This window comes from Lemur catta, chromosome 1, assembly GCF_020740605.2.
Source record: "Lemur catta isolate mLemCat1 chromosome 1, mLemCat1.pri, whole genome shotgun sequence".
Lineage (NCBI taxonomy): Eukaryota > Metazoa > Chordata > Mammalia > Primates > Lemuridae > Lemur > Lemur catta.
This window is the reverse complement of record NC_059128.1, coordinates 108047465-108069686: the sequence shown is the minus strand read 5'-3', so window position 1 is coordinate 108069686 and position 22222 is coordinate 108047465. Positions and strand designations below refer to the sequence as shown.

At 59.7% G+C, this 22222-nt stretch overlaps 2 protein-coding genes across 2 annotated transcripts; both read left to right on the top strand.

Annotated features, from left to right (window-relative positions):
* Positions 1–13: 13 nt before the first annotated feature.
* On the top strand, positions 14–20626 carry LMNB2 (lamin B2). The gene is made up of 12 exons (XM_045544184.1): positions 14–344; positions 7546–7682; positions 11615–11771; positions 11893–12018; positions 14146–14316; positions 14390–14515; positions 14824–15044; positions 15156–15435; positions 15526–15633; positions 16092–16211; positions 16381–16497; positions 17558–20626. The coding sequence occupies exons 1-12, from the start codon at positions 72–74 to the stop codon at positions 17597–17599; spliced, it is 1878 nt and encodes a 625-aa protein (XP_045400140.1). The 5' UTR covers positions 14–71; the 3' UTR covers positions 17600–20626.
* Positions 20627–20917: 291 nt separating this feature from the next.
* On the top strand, positions 20918–21950 carry TIMM13 (translocase of inner mitochondrial membrane 13). The gene is made up of 3 exons (XM_045544194.1): positions 20918–21162; positions 21240–21308; positions 21502–21950. Exons 1-3 carry the CDS (start codon positions 21043–21045, stop codon positions 21598–21600), a joined length of 288 nt encoding a protein of 95 aa, XP_045400150.1. The 5' UTR covers positions 20918–21042; the 3' UTR covers positions 21601–21950.
* The last annotated feature ends 272 nt before the right edge of the window (positions 21951–22222 follow it).

Genomic DNA, 22222 nt, shown 5'->3' with positions numbered 1-22222 from the left:
CCTAGGCTGCCCCGCGGTGGCGGGTGGCGGGCGCGGCGCGGCGCCATCTTGCAGCCGGCGGCGCGGATTGAATGAGCCCGCCGAGCCCGGGCCGCCGTCGGGAGTCGCGCAGGCCGCGAGCCGCAGCCGCCACCGCCGCCATGGCCACGCCGCTGTCCGGCCGAGCGGGCGGGCCCGCCACGCCGCTGTCGCCCACGCGCCTGTCGCGGCTGCAGGAGAAGGAAGAGCTGCGGGAGCTGAACGACCGCCTGGCGCACTACATCGACCGCGTCCGCGCGCTCGAGCTCGAGAACGACCGGCTGCTGCTCAAGATCTCCGAGAAGGAGGAGGTGACCACGCGCGAGGTAGGGGCACGGGCCGGCTGGGCTCCCGGGGGCATTTGGGGGGCCCCGAGAGAGGGGTGAAGGCCGGGCAGGCCCCGCCCACCGCGGGGGACCCCTGAACAGGGGCTGCAGGCGGAGACGGGTCCCGTTCTCAGAGGGGTTCCTGGGCGGTTCCGAATGAGTGGTGCAGGCTAGGCAGGCCCCATCCTCTCGGGGGATTTCGGGGGCCCCCGAGTGAGGGGTGCAGACCCAGCAGGCCCCGCCCACCGCTGAGTCCACGATCTCGGGGGACTTCTGAGCAGGCGCTGCAGACGGGGCCGGTCCCGTACATTCTGGGGTCTTCGGGGGGCCTGCGAGTAAGGGGTGCACACTGGGCAGGTCTCTCCCACCGAAGGGTCTGCGATCCCGGAGGACCCCTGAGCAGGAGGTGCAGAAAGGGAGCCACGTACTCTCAGGCCTCCAAGAGGTTTCAGGCCCCCCCATCCCGAGTGAAGGGTGCAGACCGGGCAGGTCCTGCCCACCTAATGGTATGTGATCCTGGGGGACCCCTGAGTGGGGTGTAGAAGAGGACAAGCCCCATCTTCCCAAAAGCCCCCGAAATGTTTCAGGCCCCCCCCCAGCAAAGGGGTGCAGACAGAGCAGGGTGCAGACCGGGCAGGCTTTGCCCACTGAGGGGGTCCAAGGACTTATTAGCCCCCTGAGTGAGGGCTGCAGAGCAGGATCCTCAGAATTTTAGGGCTGCCTGCGCCAGGGGTGCAGACTGAGGTGCCCTACCCAAAGAGGGGTCCCCTAAGTATCAGGCTGCAGTCTCCTGTATACCTTGTTCCTAGTAGAGTTCCAAGAAGATTTGTGGGACCCCCCCGCGCCTGTGTGGGTGTGAGTCAGGGTATACCCCACCCCTAAGGGTTAAGGGGTTCACCAGGGATGAATCTGGGTGTTCTGGTATCGTGGGGGGAGTTGAGGGGGAGTCTTTGGTCTCCAAGGAGACTGGGGGGGCTCAGGCCCTCTGAGGGGGCTCTTGGGGCATTAGAGGGCATTATGGAGGGGCCCTGGGGTGAGTCACGTGGCCTCAGTTCTCCATGGAACTTTGGGGGCTCCCCCATGAATCCCTGAGAGATCAGCGACTGGGTGGGGGTTAGGCAGAAAGCTCCATCTTTGGGGAGCTGAAGGAGGGGTTCTGATGCGTTGAGGGGTCCCATGAGAAACTTCAGAGGCCCTTAGTTTGACCGTGGGGATACAGGCTGCCCCCAAGGGAAAATGAAGGAAGGGAGTGACATGAGGTCCAGGATCTACTGGAGGGTTTTGGGGTACCAGGTGGGCCTGGGACTTCCATGCAGACTGAGGGAGAAGGAGCCAGGAAAGCCCGCCTCCCAAGAGGATACGAGGGCCGGTGTCTTGGGGTCCTGGGTGGGACCTGTCCTGGGGTGGGGACTCCTGCCACCAGCTTCACTCCCAGGAGGCTTTTTCTCCCTCCCCCCCACCATGCCCAGTCCAAGGGCAGGTCTTCAGAATAAGGAGGCAGGGAGGAGCACCCCCACTTGGCTCCTGCCCTGCGTTGAGGTCCCTGGGTCCCAGTGTCCCCATGGGAGAGCCAGGCTCTACAGCTGGGCTTTACGGCTCTGAGCCTCCACATCTTCATCTAGGGAATGGGCCAAGTAGGGGCTTCAGGATAGAAGCCACTTACCCTCTGTGTGACCTTGGGCTAGCCACTTAACCTCTCTGGTCTCAGTGTTCTCACCCTTAAAGTGGGTGTGATTGTAATACCTGCCTCTTGGCGTTGTTTGCCACAAGGATTGTTTTGTAAGATAAGAGCGGTGAGATAAAGGACTATTCTGTTATCATGGTTTAATAGTGCCCCAGGGACAGAGAGCTCAAAGAAGGCAGCTGTACTTTCTGGGAAGTGGAAGGTCCCTGGCTGGTGGTGGTGTCCTAGATGTTGGGGTCCTTGCTTCATCAGTCTCTCAGAGCCTCGGTTTTGCCCCCTGTCCAGTGGGGGGAGGATTGTCCTGGCTGCAGGACGCAGCTGATTCCCGCCTGCTGGACCTGTGAGCACGTGGGGTCTGAGCTGGTTTCTTGCCGTCTTTGGGCTTCTGTTGTCCCACCTCCAAGTGGAACAGACAACTGCAGGGACTTTTGAGGGGGAGTCTGGTGAGCGCTTAGGAGGCACCAGCACAGCCCCACGGGCCCAGCGCCCTGCCTGAGGGACCCTGGGCCGGCCGCCTGTCTGGGCAGTGCTGGTGTTGTCCTTTGTTGCTGTGCTGGCTTAGGCTGGTTGGGATGTGGGGGAAAAGCGGGGGCCCTAGTGCCTGAGGTGTCATTGCCGCCTTGTCGCCCAGCCGTGTCTGCAGGGGGACAGCTGGGAGTTCGACCCAGTGCCAGTTGTCCAGGAACCAGCTGCTGGGGGTGAGGTAGTGAATGCCCACTCGCCAGTCAGTGGGGGGCGCTGAGAACCCGCTGGGGGAGAAGTGGGGGTGTCAAATGGGCTGTACAGAGGGGGGACCTGGATTGGCTGGGGGCTGCAGTGTGGGACCTTCTAGACAGGTGGGCCTTGTGGGGTTCAGGGGGCCTTGGGCTCAGGCTGGCAGAAAGGGGACAGGGGAGGGGGCTCTGACTAGGAGGGACCTCAGGTGTCTGGTGCCTTAGAGTGTGCGCTTGACCTGCACAGCAGTGGTCTCGCCTGGCTCGGTCCTGCCCCCAGGGGACATCTGACCTGGACTGGAGACATTTGTGGTTGTCAAAACTGGAGGGAGATACCACCTGCGTGGCGTGGGTGGAGGCCAGGGGTGCTCCCTGCTCCACATCCCAAGAAGAGAATTACCTGGCCCAGGTGTCATCAGTGTCAAGGTTGAGAAACCCTGCTGGGAGTGGAGGATCACCTTAGGAATTCTTTAAACATGTCTTTAATGCTTTATAAATGACGACAGGTGTGGTACAATTCAAGTTCTGGTGTAAAAGGTGAACCAGATCCCCCCACGCCCCCGTCTTGCACGTCAGTGCACATCTTGCCCACTTTTTTCCATGTCAGTTCTCTTCCTTTCACACTTACGCACAAAACCAGGACCCCGTGTAGATTCGGGACCTTTCCCATGTGACGTTAGTGGACGTCATTTTTGGCCACATGCAGATGTCACTGGAGGGTGTGGGGGGCTGGCCAGGTGGGTGTTTGTGGGAGAAGGATCCCTGGTTGCTGGGGTGGCGGTGGGAGCAGGAGGGAGAAGCAGGTACCCAGGGAGCCGCCCAGGGAGGTGTTAAGTTCCTGCAGGAGGAAACTTGGCTTTGGTTTCTCTTCCCTTCCCCCGCCCTGGGTGTCCGGTGGCTGCTCAGGGCTACCCAAGGTGGACTCAGGGAGCTCAGAGCCAGGGCTGGGCTGGGGGGCGCGTGGTAGAAGCAGGCGGCTTTTGGGGTGGCCCCAGGCTGGTGTCTGGGTTTTCCCTGCAGAGCTGTAGTTCTTAACCAGGGCAATTTTGTCCCCTGGTGACATCTTGCAGCCGAGTTGTGCCACGCTGTGTGTCTGGGATCCCAGGAAAAGGCCATCTCGGGTTATCTGAACCACCTCCCCACTGAGGCCAACACATGCTGACACATTTGTTGGGATTCTTCAAGCCCGACACTTGCACAGTGTCCCTGTCCCCCTCGCAGCCCTCACAAGTGCGGGCAGTGAGGTCCTGCCGGGCGTGCACCTGTTCCCTGGGCTGAAATGAAAGGGTCTTTGTGAGCCGCATCCCCGTCTGGACAGGAACCTTCAGCATCATCACAGTGCCGTAGACTGGGTGTTGTCGTTGGCAGATGTTTTCTGGAAAGGGCCTGGGAGTCTGTACATTGTTTTTGGCTTTGCAGACGGGGCAGTCTCCACTGCTCAACTCCACTGGCGCAGGGTGACGCTGCCTTAGGCAGTGGCTGTGTGCTGGTAAAACTTTATTTGTACATGCTGAGGTGTGATGTCCGTAGAATGTTACAAAAGATATATTACAAAATATCTCTTTCTTTTTCCTTTCCTCTTCCCGCAAAATATCTTTTTCTTTTTCCTTTCCTTTTCCCACCGGCCTTAAATATGTGAAAACCGAGGGGGGCTTGCAGCGTGGGCAAAAGCTGGCGGTGGTGGGAGCTGGCCCTGGGGCTAGAGTTTGCAGACCTGGCTGTAAACACCTGCCTCATTAAAAGAAAACGCTATGCTCCCAACTAATATCCATCATTTGTTCAGATTTCCTCAGGTTCCCCTGGTTTCATTTCCTGCCCCGGGGACCCACCCAAGGTCCTACTTGACAATGAGTGGTCACATCCCCTCAGGCTCCTCTGGGCTGTGACATTTTCCCAGACCTCCTTGTCTCTGATGCCCTGGACAGTGTGAGGGGGCTGCCCGGGTGTCCTGTAGAACGTCTCTCAGTTGGGTTTGTCTCGTGTTTTTCTCATGGTCAGCCTGGGGTGATGGGATGAGTAATACTTTAATGGAATATTTTTAAAAATCTAAATTAATGCCAAAACTCTGCAACGAACAAAATGTCGATACAGTCATGTGTGGAGTAATAGCAGGGATGTGCTTCGAGAAACGCATTGTTAGGTGACTGCGTTGTGTGAACATCATCACCCAGACCGAGGTGGCACAGCCGACTGCACACCTAGGCTAGTGGTGTGGCTTGTGGCTCTGAGGCACAGGTGACTGTAATGCAGTGGCGAGTATTTGTGTGTCTAAATGTATGTAAACCCAGAAAACGTACAGTAAAAACACAGTCTCATGATCTTATGGGGCCACCAGCCGGGCTCAGACTGGCTGTTAAATGTCAGCCCATCTGGATTTGTCTGGGATGTTCTGGTTTGAACACCGAGTCCCACATCGGGAGCCCCCGGAGTCCTGTGCATACTGGGACAGTTGGTCACCCTACCAAGTGGCGTGTCCTTGGCAGCTCCCAGCCCCCTCTGTTCAGGGCCATTGTCTGTAAAGGGGGAGGTGGCCCTCTTGGGTCCCCCAAGCACAGATGCTCCCTGTTCTGTAGGTTTGTAGGAGTGGTACAGTGTCCCAGGTGGGCCACACTGGGCCTCATTCTATCTGTCATCTTAGAGTCTGTCTGTCCTGTTGGCACCAGGTAGAGCTGTAGCAGTTAGTTACATCTCGTACAGTTCACCCAATTAAACTGTGTAATTGAGTGGTTTTCGTATATTCAGAGTAGTGCAGCCACCACCTCTAATTCTAGAACTTTTTCATCACACTGAAAAGAAGCCTCCTCCCATCAACTGTCACTCTCAGTCCCCCCAGTCCCTGATCTACTTTCTGTCTGTGGATCTGCCTGTTCTGGACTTTTCATATAAATGGAGTCTCACACTACATGTCCTTCTGTGTCTCTCACTGAGCACGATGTCCTCAAGGTCCATCCATGCTGTGTCCTGTGTCAGAGCCTCCTTCCTTCTCGTGGCTGAGTGATGTCCTGTTACATGGGTGGATGGTGTCGGGTTTATACTTTCATCTGTTGGTGCACACTCGGGTGATTCTGCCTTTTGGCTGTTGTGAGTGATGGTGCTGTGACCGTCCGTATACAGGTTTCAAACATACATGGACGTACGTTTCCGTTTCTCTTGGGCATATACCTAGGACCTACGGGGACTCCATGATTAACCTTTGGAGGAACCGCCAGCCTGTTTTCCACGGCAGCTGCACCATGTTACCTCCCCACCGGCCATGTGCCAGGGCTCTGGTTTCCCCACGTCCGCCCAGCACTTGTGCCTGTTTTGGTCAGTGCCCTAGTGGGTGTGAAGTGGTATCTCCCTGTGGTTCGGTTCCACATATTTTTAAACACATTAAGTGCATGGTCTTGTCGGGGCAGAGGGGAGGACAAGGAGGCCACAGAAATTTGAGCCGTGCTCCCAGCTGGCGTGTGCAGCCTGGGCAGCGACGGCACATGGGGAGGCCAGGCAGGTGGCAGCTGTGGTCGTGGTGGGGTTAGTAGGAATAGAGGCAGTCGAGTTTCAGGGGGCTGAGTGTGCATCCGAGTGCCCCCAGAGGGCCCTTGTTAGGGACAGGTTTAGGAGGGCCTGGCTCCAACTGCCAGCTGGGCTTTGAAGTTGGCCTGGTGAGCAGCAGGCTCTGGGAGGGGCTTTCCTCATCTGGTGGCCTGGAGGGCATCTGTCTCTTCTGTCTGCCCTGGCGGCCCCTGGTTTTTCCACGCCCCCCCTTCCCCCCAGCCTTGCTGGCTGGGCCAAGTCTCTGTGGGGACAGGTGGGGGTGGCTGGTGGAGTGGATAGCTGGGGACTGTGACCCCAGAGCACAATGGTGGGAGGCTGGGAGGGTTCTGCCCAGGAGCCTCCAGGTGATGCATCAGCCAGCGCCCAAGGGTTTCCACGTGCCTGCGGGCTGGGACACAGAGGGACATGTTCACCTCGTGGGCTGGAAAGGGAGGGTCTCAGGAAAGGAGGCTGAGCTGGGTCTCAGTGGGGAAGCCCGAGTTTGCCGTCCTGGTGGCAAGAGCTTGGTTGCAGGCAGAGCATCCACAGATGGCCACCCGGGAGCTCGGTGACAGCACCGTCCTCTTGCCTGAGGCACATCACCGTCCAAACAGTGGCTTTTGGAGGAGCAGTAACATTATATTAGACCAGTGGTCGTGACCATGGGACCCTGAGCTATGTCTGGGGACATCTGTGGTTGTTGAGACTGGGGGAGGGGTGCTCCCAGCACGGAACGGGTGGAGGCAGGGACGCTGCTCGGTTTGTGCGGTGCCCAGGATGCCCCACCCCAGAGAAGATGCAGCCCCAGTGTCCACGATGTGGGGAGTGGAGAGACCCTGGATTAACGTTCACACTGACTTTCTGATTGCAGGAATGGGGAGCGTGAAGGGTGTACATAATGAGCAGGCCTGCTGTAGCCATGGCAACAGCTGAGGGGCTGAGTGGCCGGTGGGGCCTCTGGCTGAGGGAGCAGGCGCCATGCGGGTGGGGTGGTGCTCCTGGACCCAGGGCCTGTGGGTCCCACACCTGGGAGCTCCCTGTGCCGGGGCTGGGGCTTGGGGAGGGCAGACAGATCGTCCCCGAGGGTCCCCTCAGAGGAGGGAGTTCCTGGGATTACCAGGACCCGGGGCCCCTCTGCCAGGTTTGTGCGAGGGTGCCATGGGGCTGCTCGGTATCACCGGCTGTCACCTTCTTGCTCTGTGCATTGAGCCTGGGGGGTCTGAGCGGTGCCAGCAGCTGGCCTGGGGGAAGGGTCTCCGTGGCCTTCACTTTGGCTGTGTCTCCCAAGGTGAGCGGCATCAAGGCGCTGTACGAGTCAGAGCTGGCTGACGCCCGGAGGGTCCTGGATGAGACAGCCCGAGAGCGCGCCCGGCTGCAGATTGAACTGGGGAAACTGAGGGCCGAGCTGGAGGAGGTCAACAAGAGGTGAGCGGTCTCCACTGGGCGGGTGCTGGGGCTGGTGTCCCCACGAGACACTGACTCTCGGCCTGGGCCTCCCCTGCCCTGTGTCCCCTGCAAGCAGCTGGCAAGTCACCTTGTTTCTGCTTCTGTGAACGTCATAGATGGTCACCATCCAGAACGCGGCAAACGTAGGTAGTTTCCTGGGGAGACCCGGCTGGGCTCCTCACGGCACAGGGGCACAGGGGCGCACGCACTGTCATTCAAACAGGCCATGCGCAGTGCACGGCAGTGAGATGCTTTTGACCTGAGGGGCCTTTGTGCACGTTTAACTGGTGTCACATGTTCTTTGGTGTTGTCCTCCTGCTGGGTGTCCCGGCATCCAGATGTGTGCCCAGGGCGTCATGGGTCACTTAGGCTGTTCCCTGCCACTTCCCTTTGGGTGACAGCTGTGTCCATTGTCAGGAGCCACTGCCTCCCTCAGCCTTTCCGAGAGACTCACCATGTCCTGGGCACAGGGTGCTGCAGGCAGGCAGTTCAGACAGAGTGACAACAGAGGCATGTTTATCTGCTGGCACCACAGGGGCCCAAGGGACACTGGGCTCAGCCTAGACTCAGGCTTCCCGCACCTGCCCGCGGACACCACCTGCCATTGCCTCCGGCCCAGCATCCACGCACCCTCAAGCACTTCTCCATCTGCCCTTTCCATCTCAGCAGGGCAGGGACGGGCGGGCGTTCCTACTGTCTCCTTGCTCTCCACAGGGCCCTGCACCCCTGCACTCCATGTCCCGCTGCCGCCAGGAGGGGCACGGGCATTCCTGGTGGAGGGTGCCCCAGAGCTGGCGGTGCCTCTGCCATCTAGTGTGGGGTGTGATGGGCAGCTGGTGGCCTGAGGAAGCCCTGCCAGGCGGCTTGGGATTCCATGTCATCCCCGTGTTGGAGTGTGGCAAACATAATGACTGGGACTGCCATGGATGGGTGGTGGGCAGTCCTCCATCTGCCCAGGCCGGCCTCTGTGGGGAGCTGGCTTCCTTTCTCCAAGAGAGGCCACCTGCGGGGCCAAGGCTCCAGCAGGGACCATTTGCTTCCAGATGGTAGCCATGAGCCGGGGACCCAGCGGCCAGGCACAAGTGAGGACATGTGGCCCGCTCTCGGTGTGTCCCATGCGGCGCCTCGTCCCGCAGGAGCAGCTGGGGCTGGCGGCCGGGCCTGAGTGGGCCATGGCTCCGGGCTGTCTGCCTCCCGCACCTGCCGTGGTTAGTAAGTAGCTTTATCGGCAGAGCCCAGGGACTGCGGGACTCTGGTGTAATTATACGACTCAAAGAGGATTTATGGGAGCTATAAAATATCAAAGCGGCCCTGTGCAGGCCTGGACAGAGACAGAGGCCACAGCGTGGGGGACGTTGCAGGCACCTCTGAGCCGTTCACTTAAGATAATGAATTTTACATTCTGTGAATTTTACCCAACTGTTAAAAACTTTTTAAAAAATACTACGTTTTGCTGACCTGGGCGTTGAGGATTCCTGATTCGCAGGTCTTTAGACAGCTGCCGTGCGGCCATAGTGCTGCCATCTTTCTCCACCTCGTTCCCGTAGCCCCAGACAGTCACCTTCCTGACAGGTTGCGTCTCGTGTTTTTCTTTTCCTAACAAATTCATCATCAGAACCCTGGGATGACAGAAGCGCGGGTGGCTCCCAGGGAGCAGATTCCGCCACACAGCCCCCAGGAGTGGCTGGCACTGGGTCAAGGAACCTGCTCAGCACCTTGAAGCTCTAAAGAAACAGGCGCTTAGGCCGACGAGAGCCAGCGCCCCTCCTTTCGGGTCTTGTGGTATAGTTCTGTGGAGCCCTGCGACTTAGACAGGGTTGTGTAGGAATTCCTGGGTTCCCTGGTGTCTCTGCTCCTGTCACCCTGGTTCTGAGCCAGTGTCATGCCTGCCTCACACCAGGGCCCGGTGCACTGCCGTCCCCTCTGCCTGGAAGGCTCCTCCAGGCTGCCCCTCAGGTCTCTGTCCCCAGGGTCACCTGCCAGCACACACACGGGCCTTGTCTTCCTTCCCTGCTCCGGTATCATTGTAATGCAGACTCCATCTGACTGGCAGCTGTGTTGCCATGGCCGCTACCCGGGAGGACACGTGGTGTGATGCAGGGTGTGGTTCCAGATGCATCCCTGGTCTGAGAACAGTGCTTTCCACTCGGCCGGCTCAGGCAGGATTTGTCAGACAGATGATTCCAGTTTCCCCCAAGCCCCTGTGAAAATCTACTCTGGGATGCAGGGTTTGCTGCCCTCTGTGAGCATGAGCCTCTGTGAGCATGACCTTGGGGCTGTCGTGGTCTGCACCCCGAGACCCTCAGTGGAGGTGCACGCCATGCCCGGACATAGGGCTTAGTGTCCCTCTTGGGACGTGATCGGCTTTGTGGCTGAAATCACTGGTTTTTACGCCGCCCCACCTCGCACAAGCTGATGCAGTATCTCCTGTGTTCTGAGAGCCCCCAGCCAGACAGGGGTCACAGTGCCACAGCAGCCGCCAGCCCTGCCCTGGTGGCAAATGCAGGGTGCCGATGGGGCGTTTGCAGTTTGCCTGTCACAGGATGTTTTTACTCTTCAGGAGCCTGATGCCTCGTTTGTCCAACCCCTGACCTGGGTCCCTCACTGGGAAACTTGTTTGCATAGGCGGATGCCCTCGTGGCTCCGGTCTGACACGTGTCCAGATGATGCCCGCCTGACCACCGCTGTGGCACTGGCAGGCTGACCGGGCAGCCCCTGCTTTTTCTGCTGGAAGATGCAAATTGAGCACGCCACTGTGACAGCAAGTTCAGACTTACTACAGATCCCGGGCAGGGAGGGCGCTGTGGTTGGGAGGGCTGTTCTCTGTCCCTGGTTCACGAGAGGCAGGAATGTAGATTCGACAGGGAGAGCGCGTGGGGCTAGCAGTATGTGAAGATATGGGAGTAGCATGTGGGTCATTTTGAGTTAGTGGGCAAATGCCCAAGTGGCCCGTGTAAAGGAAGTGGTGGCAGAAGTGGCAGCCCCAGCTCTTATCTCTGGCCTCGGGCTTGAGCCACCTGGATGTGGCGTCCACTGCTAATGCCAGCAGTGGGCTTTGCTGTGCTGCTCCCTCAGCCTGGGGGGATTCTGTCCCCAGGAGACATGGGGTGACATCTGAGACATGTAGTTGTCACAACATAGGGGGTGTTCCCGGCATGGGGTGGATGGAGACCAGGAACACTTCTCAGCACCCCGCAGGGCCCTGGATGGTCCCCCCCCAGAGAACAAGTGTCAGCAGTTGTGACCTTGAGAACCTGGGTGTCCCTGTATTGCTTGGGAGGGGCACAGTCAGTTCCTTGGGAGCAGGGAGTAAACGTTCAACCCCAAGATTAAGAATTACATTTACAAATGTTCAAGAGCCTAAAGTCCACACTGTTAACGTTTGTGTTAAAATGATCTGGATGTTTGCTATCTCAAATATTTAATATTGGAAGTAATTTGGTTTAATGGAATACCAGGTGAGCCACTTAAAAATGCTTAAGTTTCCAAACAAGACCAACTTTACGAAGACCAGGGTTTTCATTAACTTTAATGGAGTGTACATTAATTTTTTTAAAAACCCAAGTTCTCCCCAAATGATTGCTCCTGTGTCCAAAGTTGGCAGGGAAGGATGTGGACGCCCAGGCCTCGGAGTTGGTGTTGGGCACTTGCGTGTGTGGCCTGCGGGGCTCCCGCAGAGGTGGGGAGCACATGCCCCTGTGGCCCTGGCAGGCGGCTCTGTTCTCTGAGATCGGGTACGTCAGGGCCCTTGTAGCACTGAGTGCCCCAGGCTCAGAGTCCCTGGTGACCTTGTCCTTGGGCTTCCTGGTGCCTTTGCCAGCTTGCCCAGCACTGCCTGAGGCGTTCCCTGGGGCCAGTGGCCCTCATGTGCCCCCACCCCCACCCAGCTAACCTGGCCTCTTGACTTTCAGCGCCAAGAAGAGGGAGGGCGAGCTCACGGTGGCCCAGGGCCGCGTGAAGGACCTGGAGTCCCTGTTCCACCGGAGCGAGGCGGAGCTGGCCGCTGCCCTCAGTGACAAGCGCGGCCTAGAGAGCGACATGGCCGAGCTGCGGGCCCAGCTTGCCAAGGTAGGCCCTGGCAGCTCGTGGTGCCCTCACACTCCCAGCGTAGGTGGTGGCCATAGGACGTCCCAGCAGGCACGTGCAGCAGGCAGATTGTCACCTCCGCTTGCTGTCCTGTGTCTCTCAGGCAGAGGATGGTCACGCGGTGGCCAAAAAGCAGCTGGAGAAGGAGACACTGATGCGTGTGGACCTGGAGAACCGCTGCCAGAGCCTGCAGGAGGAGCTCGACTTCCGGAAGAACGTGTTTGAGGAGGTGAGTCGGCCCCGAGTCAGCTTGGCTCGGTGTGTCAGTGTCCTGGGGCTGCCAGAGCAAAGTGCCACACACCAGGCGGCTTAAAACAGCAGGATCCACTCGAGGCTCTGGGGTCGCGGGGCTGTGTGCCTGCTGGAGGGACCAGGAGGGTCCTTCCTGCCTGCCCAGCTTCGGGGGGGCTCCAGGTGTCCCTGGCTTGTGGCCTCATCACTCTGGTCTCTGCCTACGTCTCCACGTGGCCTCTTCTGTGTCCATCCTTTGTGTGTCTCTTATAGGGACACTTGTCCTTGGGTTCATGGCCCACCCAGATAGTCCGCAATGACCTAATTACATCTGCAAAGACCCTGTTTCCAAATGAGGTCACAGTTTCCGTGGGTCAGGATGGGGACACATGTTTTGGGGGTCGTCATTTGGCCACCACAAGGCCTCCCTGTCAGAGGCAGGGGTGAGGCCCAGCTGCTTCCTCACTCACCCTCCAACCTCATCTCTGGGCCTGCGGCTCCCTGGGTGGTGGTGTGGGAGCCCCTGCCCGGGAGACCCTCTGACCCCGTCTGTCACAGAGCCCATTGTGCTGTCGCTGCCAGAGCGGAATGCCTGGGGCCGGGCTGCTCCTGCGTGCACTGCCCGGGAAGAGCTGCCGGCAGGAGGATGTCCTCGCAGCTCAGGAGGGGGGCCCGGCTGCGGCCAGGCCCAGTGAACTCGGCCACCATGGGAGCTGGGCAGGAGTCCGCGAGGGGCGTTGCAGGGGAGCCCCTGAGCGGACCTGAGCCCAAGAGGGAACCTGGGGGCTCCCCTGTGAGGGGACCCATGAGGAGTCCCGTGAGTGAGCCAGTGAAGACACCGTGGAGGGAGCCTACGCGCAGACCCCTGAGCGCACCTGCCGGCACACCTGCGAGGGGGCCCAGACCCACAGGGGAACCAGTGAGGGGACCCGGACCCGAGCCTGAGCAGGGACCTGGGGAGAGACCCGAGAAGGAGCCCGAATCCGCGGGGGAGCCTGTGAGGGAGCCCGAATCCGCGGCGGAGCCTGTGGAGGCACCCAAGGGGGGACCACTGAAGACACCCGAGAGGAGAGCCTCGAAGACTCCCCTGATGGAGCTCATGCGGGGACCGCGGAGAAGTCCCGTGAAGAAGGGGTCCTTGAAGAAGCCTGCGAGGGGACCTGGGAAAAGGCCCCTGCAGCGACCCAGGAAGAAACCCGTGAAAAGGGGGTCCCTGAAGACCCCCCTGAGGAAGGGGCCCCCAAGGGGCGCGGTGAGCGGCGCCTCCTCGAGTGTGGCAGGGAGGGTGTGTGCTGCTCACAGGCTCGGGGCTGGGCCGCCAGCCTTGGTCATTTTGTTTGGAAAGGTGGCTGCGGCCCTTAGAAGCATTTCTGCTGTTCGTATGAACCAGTCACAGCGATAAGTGACTGATTTCTGTGCTGGAGTTTGGTGCAGTAAGAAGGGGACGTTCCCTTCCCATGAAGCGCGAGCTCCGGGTCAGGCCTCCGTGTGGCTCGTGGGCCTTGGGGCCGGGGCAGGGGTGGGCACCCTCAGTAATTCATTTTCTTAAATAATGGCTTTTATGAGCTCTAATTCCCACACCATAAAGTTCACCTTTTTAAAGTTACAATTTAGTGTTTGTCAGATCTCCACAGGGTTATGCACTGAATTGTACACTTTATTCCAGAACATTCCATCACCCCCAGAGCAAACCCTGTCCCCAGCCCCTGGCACCCACGAATCCACATCCCGTCTCTGTGGATCTGCCTGTTCATATAAATGGAGTCACACCCTGTGTGTCCTTCTGTGTCTGGCATCTCTCACTGAGCACAATGTCCTCAAGCTCCATCCACGCTGTGGCCTGTGTCAGAGCCTCGTCCCTTTTCCGGGCCGAGCGATGCTCCAGTGTGTGGAGGGACCGTGTTGGGTTTGTTCACTGTCCGTGGATGGGCATTTGGGTTGCATCAGTCTGTGGCAGTCAGAGCTGTGCTGCCGTGAGCATGTCGGTGGTGACTTGTGAATGGGGAACCGGGTGGCTGCCTGGAGGTCCTCAGTTGAGACATTGTGAAGCCCTCTGTCAGGCCTTGTCTTGGGGGTGTTCCCTGCCGCCCACCCCAGCAGCTGGGTCACCAGGCTCTGTCCCCAGGAGGTGCGGGAGACGCGGCGACGGCACGAGCGGCGCCTGGTGGAGGTGGACAGCAGCCGGCAGCAGGAGTACGACTTCAAGATGGCGCAGGCGCTGGAGGAGCTGCGCAGCCAGCATGACGAGCAAGTGCGGCTGTACCGGCAGGAGCTGGAGCAGACCTACCAGGCCAAGGTCAGGGGGCAGGCGCGGCGGGCGCTGGGGACCCCAGCCACCGCCTGCCCCTCACCTGCCCATCTCCCCACAGCTGGACAACGCCAAGCTGAGCTCCGACCAGAATGACAAGGCAGCCAGTGCCGCCCGTGAGGAGCTGAAGGAGGCCCGCATGCGTGTCGAGTCCCTCAGCTACCAGCTCTCCAGCCTCCAGAAGCAGGTGACGCACCAGAGACCCCCCCCACCTGCTGTCACCTCGAGTGTGTGGGCTCGGGGCTCTCCTGCCTCTTAGTGGTTAATGTAGCCCGCATGCCACCAGCGATGTCCCCTACTCTTCCTCCCATGTGCTGCTGGGCTCCCCGGCCCCCCAGGCTTGGTCTCCCTTGAGGGGCTGCCTCTCCCAAGGCCCACGTTTCCGGGCTCCGTCTCCCACCGTCCACGCCCTCGGCAGCCCCACAAGAGGCTGAGGATTGGCTGTGCGTCCATCACCTCTGGCCACCCTGACCAGGCCACCTGCCCCATCCCCAGGCGAGTGCTGCTGAGGACCGCATCCGGGAGCTGGAGGAGGCCGTGGCCGGGGAGCGGGACAAGTTCCGGAAGATGCTGGACGCCAAGGAGCAGGAGATGACAGAGATGCGGGACGTGATGCAGCAGCAACTGGCCGAGTACCAGGAGCTGCTGGACGTGAAGCTGGCCCTGGACATGGAGATCAGCGCCTACCGCAAGCTGCTGGAGGGCGAGGAGGAAAGGTGGGGCAGGGTGGGGCAGAGGGACAAGGCGACAGCCTTCCTGACCCTTCTGGACCCGATGCCATCAGGGCTCCCACCGCCAGCCACGCCCTTTCCTCCTCCTCCTCCAAGGCTGAAGCTGTCCCCCAGCCCGTCCTCGCGCATCACCATCTCGAGGGCCACCTCGAGCAGCAGTGGCAGCAGCGTGGCGCTGGCCGGGCGCCCGGGCCGCAGCAAGCGGAAGCGGCTGGAGGTGGAGGAGTCCCCGGGCAGCAGCTCGAGCGGCCTGGGCACAGGCAGCAGCAGCAGCAGCTTCCACCTGGCCCAGCAGGCCTCGGCCTCAGGCAGTGTCACCATTGAGGAGGTCGACCTGGAGGGCAAGTTCGTGCAGCTGAAGAACAACTCAGACAAGGTTCCAGGGTGCTGTGCCTGGGGCGGGGGAGGCCCCTGCCAGCATCCCTGTCCCTGCAGGCACGTGACAAGCATGTGCTGCCTTTTCCAGGATCAGTCTCTGGGGAACTGGAGGATCAAGAGGCAGATCTTGGAGGGGGACGAGATTGCCTACAAGTTCACACCCAAGTACATCCTGCGGGCCGGCCAGACAGTCACGGTAGGTGGAAGGGTAGGGGGTGAGGTGAGGGTGGCCGCTGGCAGGATGAGTTGGGTACAGGAGGGGCTGAGACTCAGGACATAGCCGGGGCTGTGCCACCTTGGTGGTCCAGTGCCGCCACAGTTGCACCACTGGGCCTTCCCAGAGCCTGAACAACATGCCTGGCGTCTGAGTTCAGGCCGTCCAGGCTGGCAGGCCTCTGTGTGAAGCGTGACAGTCACAGCCTGATAGGTCTCAGACCCCAGCTCAGCCCGTTTGCCGAGAGCACTTGGCCACTGTGAACCGTAGTCTCTTCTTCTGTACCCTGGGGACTGTCTTCCCTGGACAAGCCCAAGCCAGGCTAGAAGGGTTGAACACCCAAGGCATTTTAAAGGGAGCTGTGTGGTAGGGGGCCAGTCGCTGGCCCATGTCCCCAGAATAAGAGGTGGCATTGATGGGGAGTATTCTTGGGTCCCCAGGTGTGGGCAGCTGGTGCAGGGGTGGCCCACAGCCCCCCGTCGACCCTCGTGTGGAAGAGCCAGACCAGCTGGGGCGCCGGGGAGAGCTTCCGCACCGTCCTGGTCAATGCCGATGGAGAGGTGGGTGCAGGATTGGGCTGCAGCCTAGGGGCCTGTGGAGCCATGGCAGCTGTGGGCCTGATCCTAGGATGGTGTCCGCAGCCAGGCAGTGCCCCAACAGGAGCATCTAACGTGGGCTTGGAGTCTGGCACCGGGGGTGTTGAGTGTCGGTGGCTCTTGTCTTGCACAGGAAGTGGCCGTGAGGGCCGTGAAGCAGTCCTCGGTGGTGCGGGAGAATGAGAATGGGGAGGAGGAGGAGGAGGAGGAGGAGGCGGAGTTTGGCGAGGAGGATCTGTTCCACCAGCAGGTAGGGCCCATGCCCACTCGCAGCCAGGGCAGCATCAGGGCAGAGCGAACCAGGGTTACACACGTGTACGTGCACACACACGCCACGTGCGCACATGCTATGATTGCTGGACCTCTGGAGAGATGCTTGCTGGGCCCCAGGGGCTGGGCTCTGCTGAGCCCCAGCACGGGTGGGCTCAGGTGGGGAACTGTCCCTGCCCTCTGGGTCCTGCCATCGTGTGGATACAGGGACATCACAGACCTCAGGGTGCTGGCCTGGGGTCCCCTGGGAGGCGGGATATTGAAAAGCCAATTGTGGCCAGGCGCAGTGGCTCACGCCTGTAATCCTAGCTCTCTGGGAGGCCGAGGCGGGCGGATCGCTCGAGGTCAGGAGTTCGAGACCAGCCTGAGTGAGACCCCGTCTCTACTAAAAAATAGAAATAAAAAATTATCTGGACAACTAAAAATATATATAGAAAAAATTAGCTGGGCATGGTGGCGCATGCCTGTAGTCCCAGCTACTCTGGAGGCTGAGGCAGTAGGATCACTTAAGCCTGGGAATTTGAGGTTGCTGTGAGCTAGGCTGATGCCACGGCACTCACTCTAGCCGGGCAACAAAGTGAGACTCTGTCTCAAAAAAAAAAAAAAAAGAAAAGCCAATTGTGCCGCATAGTGGTGCTGGGTACAGCTCCCAGACACTCTGGGACCACACGCCCTCTAGTCTAAGACACCAGTCACCAAAGTGGCTTTGGAGGGAAAGGGAAAGAGTCTAGAAACCACACCTGTATTAAATGCACACATCATAGCACTCTTGATTTTTGGAACATAAAAAAGTGACACATGTAGCCCACAATCAGGATAATGGAGAAATGGAAGGTTCTGGAAATAGGGGCTGCTGTGGCAGAAGCTGCCGAGCCTGTCACCTTGTGAGCCGAGTCTCCTGTGGTGCTCGGCCCCCCAACCTGGTGCAGCCCCTCCCCGATAGGGAGAACTCGGTGGGGACAGCCAGCTGCGGGCCTGGCCAGGTGGGCCCCGTCCCTCCGGCTGGCCTGACCGCTGTCATCCTTCCATCTTTCCTGCAGGGGGACCCGAGGACCACCTCAAGAGGCTGTCACGTGATGTGAACTCAGCACTCCTCATTCACACATCTTTATTTGCCCAGAGCCACTGAAAACTATTTTTATATCATTGGCTTTCTTTAGTTCTTGATACATTTCTAGAGAATTTTTAAGCAAACTGCCAGGATGTGGGTGTGGGCCTCTGCTGATCTTTCCTATGGTGGGTGCCCTCGGACCCTCCCTGTCACCCACCCACCACTAGCCAGGAGATCTTTCTTAGTACTTTCCCCCCCCCCGATTTCACCATGTGGTTGAATCTGAGGCCCGGGGCTGGGAGGGGCCTGGCTGGGAGGCGGGAGGGCCGGTGGGGCTGCTTTGCTGCCTCTGCCTCTGTAGGCCAGGCTGGGAGGGGACAGGAGATGGCCCCTTGGGCCTTGCAGGGGGTAGAGAGCAGAAACTGCAGAAGAATTTAGTGGTTGTGGGTTTTATTTTTTTAAAGCTTTTTAAAAACCAAATTCAGAGTCCAGGTTCTGACCTGGCGGGGCAGGGGCTCGGCCTGCATCGTGGCTGCTGCCTTTTGGACAGCGGGAACCCACCACGCGACCAAGAGTCGGGTGCTGATGGTGCGGGATCGGCCTGGTCCCAGGACAGATGTATTCAGTATGTATTCAGGGAGTTGGTAGCGGTTCCTGCTCTGACGGCACGGGCGCAGGCTGGTGTCACTGACCCTTGATTCTATTTTCTGGGCCTTGAGTCTGGAGCTTTCTACAGTTTACTTCCTAACCCTGCAGGACCAACAGGGCAGGAGAAAGGACACACAAGAACAGTCCTACTCTAAGACTTGCTAGGATGATAAATGGGAAGGGGACGAGCTGAGGGGACACGATGGCTGACCCCGGAGCAGAGGCCTTGAGCTTCACAACTGCTGTCTGTGGTACTGCCAAGTCCTGACCCTTCCAGAGGAGAGTGATTTAGGGTAGGCCCGGCTCCCCGCCCCGCACCCTGGCTCCCTGTGTGGCTCTATGTGTAGTGTGGTCTCCTATATATACATACGCATATATTGGTATTGTAGTTTCTATCTGTAACTTTCTCGCTGATATTATGTTTCTCAGACAGACATGCCAACGCCAGCTGCCTCCCATCCCCGCTCAACCCCAGACCAGCTTCCTGGCCACCCAGTGCCCCCCCCCTTTGGCAATAGCTTCCTGTTTACGCCCCCCACATAGATACACAGAAGTTATTTTTTTAATGGATATTTATTTTTTTACATTGGTCAGTACACAGATTGCCGGGACCCCACTTCAGGGGCTCATACCAGGGCCTCAAGGGCAGGCTGGCCATCCCCCCAGGGGGAGGCGCTGGTGCGGGGAACCCCCACCCCCATGACAAACTTCCTTCAGAAAGTGCAGCTGAGTCTTAAAGACGCAACACTGAGCCACGTGCGCTGCCCAGCTTGGCTGGGCCTCGCGGTCATTGCAGGGCAGATGGCGCTGCTGAGTCCGCATGTCTTGCTTCCCTGGGGACTTGCTTTTGGTGAGGAGGGAATTGGAGGCCTGAGCCCCAGGCCAGGAAGGTGCCAGTGGCTGACAGCAAAACGGCTGCTGCTGCTGGACCTACACCTGCACCCAAGGGTGTCTGCCAGCTGCCCTTGCTTCCAGAAGTTCCCAGTTTTTTCTGTGGTGACTCTGCATTCCCTGGGCTGTGGCTCTTTCCCGGTGTGGAGGGAAGTGTGTTTTACCAAAGCAATTCCTTGTGAAAGGTCCAGACAGGATTAACTACTATGCTCTGAGTCAGACAGGTTTGTGGGGAGCTCTCCCTGCCCTGGCGTGTGCATCTTCCCCTATCCTACGGAGAGTGTATCCACCAGGGCTGGCAGGGCTCTGGCCACTGAGAAGCAGGAACGCTGGTTCCAGGTGCTACCCCCCCTTCCCCACCCTCACCAGCAGGAACTGCCCACACCTGACCAGCTGTCCTTCGTGCAAGCAGGGGTTTTGGAGGGTGGGTCTTGGTGGTCCTGACATGTAGGGGGTTTGGCGCTAGCTTCAGTCATATCCTTCTACGTATTTTGGGGCTCTGGGGGAGCAACACCATAACCTGGAGTTGGGTCTGTGATTTGCTGAAACAGACTTGCAGACTGGGCTTAGGGACAAAGGGAGAAGGCCCAGCAGGTTCAGGTGTCCAGAGAGACTGCCAGGCCCCTCCTGTGGCACAGCCCCCATCCCGGGGCCACAGACACCCTCCCCTGACCCCTGGGTGCACAGGTTACTCTGGGCAGAGTCTGACCAATTCCAAGCTGGTCTGGGTCTTTACCCCACATTTGCATTGAGTAGAGCTGGAAGTTGTCCAGGTGCTTAGGGTGCCCTTAGGTGGTGGGGGTGAGGGTGGGGAGTTAATTGGGTGGCCAGTTGGTGATTGGAGCTTAATGACGGTCACTGGTAATCAAGTATTTGGAAACAGCAGAATCCAATTTCACAAAGCTGGCCTGGGAAACGGAATTTGCACTTGTTCTCAAATAAGCTTATTAGCTGTGTGCCACTTAGAACGACGGACGCGGTGCAAATGGTCCCTCTGTGTGAGTCCCTATTGGGCGACTCCCAGCACAGTACTCTTCCTGAGGAGGCTTCAGTCTGGGGCATCCCTGGCCAGGGAAGCCCTCTGCTGCTGGAGCAACAGGCAGGGCTTCAGGGCACAGGCCTGGGTCAGCCCATTGAGCCCAGGAGCCCCGTTGTTGGAACCCAACTTGATCCTGCACCTGTTTTCACGGCAGGGGTGGCTTTGAGTTGGGTTTGTTTTTAACCTGCCTCTGGACAGCAGTTGTATTTATATTAAAGATCCGAGTGGGACTGACGGTCCCCATGGCATCGCCACTTCAGTGTTGTCATCCACGCATCCAACGGAGCATCACAGCACAACTTGCAGGTGGACTCGGACTGCCAACAACTGCGGGCTGGCAGAGACTTCCAGAGATTTCGTTGGTTTTTAAGAAGATGCATGCCAAATGTGTGGTCTTTTTTTCCCCCCAATGATTTGTAATATACATTTTATGACTGGAAATTTTTTTGTACAACACTCCAATAAACATTTTGGTTTTAAGTTCTGCCTCTGTCCCTAATGAGGCGGTCGTCTGGGACCCCAGCTGCCAGCAGTGCTTTGAGTCCTCGGGGCGTCAGTTCCAGTCGAGCCTCCCACACGGCCTCCCTCCGAGTCACGTGATGCGACCACTTCCCGGCTGCACGCGTCCGGCGCCTTGTGCGCACGCGCAGCAGGTCTTGCAGGCTGGGCTAGGAGTAGAGCCAGTGCTGTGTCCCGCTCTGCCCAAGGAGTCGCGACACTAAACAAGCTCTAGTCGGCATTGGCTGGCGCGCATGCGCGGAGTGTCCGCGCGCGGCCTTATGGGAGTTATAGTTGGGTCGCCCTGACTCCGTTTCCCGTCGTGCCCCGGTGGACCAGCTTCCGGTGCGGCTACGGGTCGGCGCGCGCAGCCTCGGCCCTGTTGACTTTGCGGAGCCATGGACGGCGGCTTCGGCTCGGATTTCGGGGGCTCGGGCAGTGGGAAGCTGGACCCAGGGCTCATCATGGAGCAGGTGAAGGTGCAGATCGCCGTGGCCAACGCACAGGAGCTGCTGCAGGTGCGGGGCGGCCGGGGGCGGGGGCCGGGGACGCTCCTGCGGAAAGGCGTCGCGGCTGAGGCCTCGTGTCTCCACAGAGGATGACGGACAAGTGTTTCCGGAAGTGCATCGGGAAGCCGGGGGGTTCCCTGGACAACTCGGAGCAGGTGAGCCCCCCGGGGAGGGGGTCGCGGGGTCGCGACCGGGCGGGCGGCGTCTGCGCGTGCGCGGGCTAACGGTGGGCGGGGAAGGGGCAGCTACGCGTGCGCGGTCTGCAGCCTGGGCGCGGGGCGCAGGGCGCGGACGGTCCCGGGGGTCGCGGGGCCCGGGCTGAGCCGCGCGCCCCTTCCCCACCCGCAGAAGTGCATCGCCATGTGCATGGACCGCTACATGGACGCCTGGAACACCGTGTCCCGCGCCTACAACTCGCGGCTGCAGCGGGAGCGGGCCAACATGTGAGCGGGACGCCCCCACCCCGACTGCGTCTCCACGGACGTGCTTGGCGAGGCGGGACCCGCACCGCACGTTGGTCCTGCCTGCCCTGGTTTATGGGGGTGGCACCGCTGCTGGGACAGATGGGACTGTGTCCCCCACGCCCGGCCCCTGCCGGCGAGTGCAGCCTGGGTCTGGGGACGCCGAGCCTTCCCAAAGTGGCACCTCCTTCAGGCCTGGGAGTCGCTGGTGTGCCCAGGTCAGCCTCACGCCCTGGGCAGGGAACCCTTGTTTGGACCTTGGAGTGGGGGGTGATCAGACCCCACCTGAGCTGTGATCTCTTGAGGACTGACTAATAAATTGCTGGGGCGAGGGCAGAGAGAGCCCTGTGCGTTTTCCCTCCTGAAGGATCTCTGGGAGGAGGTGTGGGTGTCCCCAGAGCCGCAGCCCAGACTAGGCCTCAGCCTCCCCTGGGGCGGGGGAGGGGGTGTCTGTGTCTCCCGTTAGTGCTGCTGTGTGGGTCAGGGGGATTGTGGTGTGCAACACAGAAGGGGGCCTTGGAGGTGAGGCTGCTGTGCCCCTGCCCCAAAGGCTAAGGGGACAACCCTGCCCCTGAGGCAGGGGCTTGCTCCATCCCACCTTCCATCTC

Coding starts and splice junctions, on each gene's coding strand:
- LMNB2 (XM_045544184.1), top strand. CDS start 72: ATGAGCCCGCCGAGCCCGGGCCGCCGTCGGGAGTCGCGCAGGCCGCGA. Junction 345..7,545: donor AGGAGGTGACCACGCGCGAG/GTAGGGGCACGG, acceptor GTGTCTCCCAAG/GTGAGCGGCATCAAGGCGCT. Junction 16,212..16,380: donor TGGTCAATGCCGATGGAGAG/GTGGGTGCAGGA, acceptor TGTCTTGCACAG/GAAGTGGCCGTGAGGGCCGT.
- TIMM13 (XM_045544194.1), top strand. CDS start 21,043: ATGGACGGCGGCTTCGGCTCGGATTTCGGGGGCTCGGGCAGTGGGAAG. Junction 21,163..21,239: donor ACGCACAGGAGCTGCTGCAG/GTGCGGGGCGGC, acceptor GTGTCTCCACAG/AGGATGACGGACAAGTGTTT. Junction 21,309..21,501: donor CCCTGGACAACTCGGAGCAG/GTGAGCCCCCCG, acceptor CCCCACCCGCAG/AAGTGCATCGCCATGTGCAT.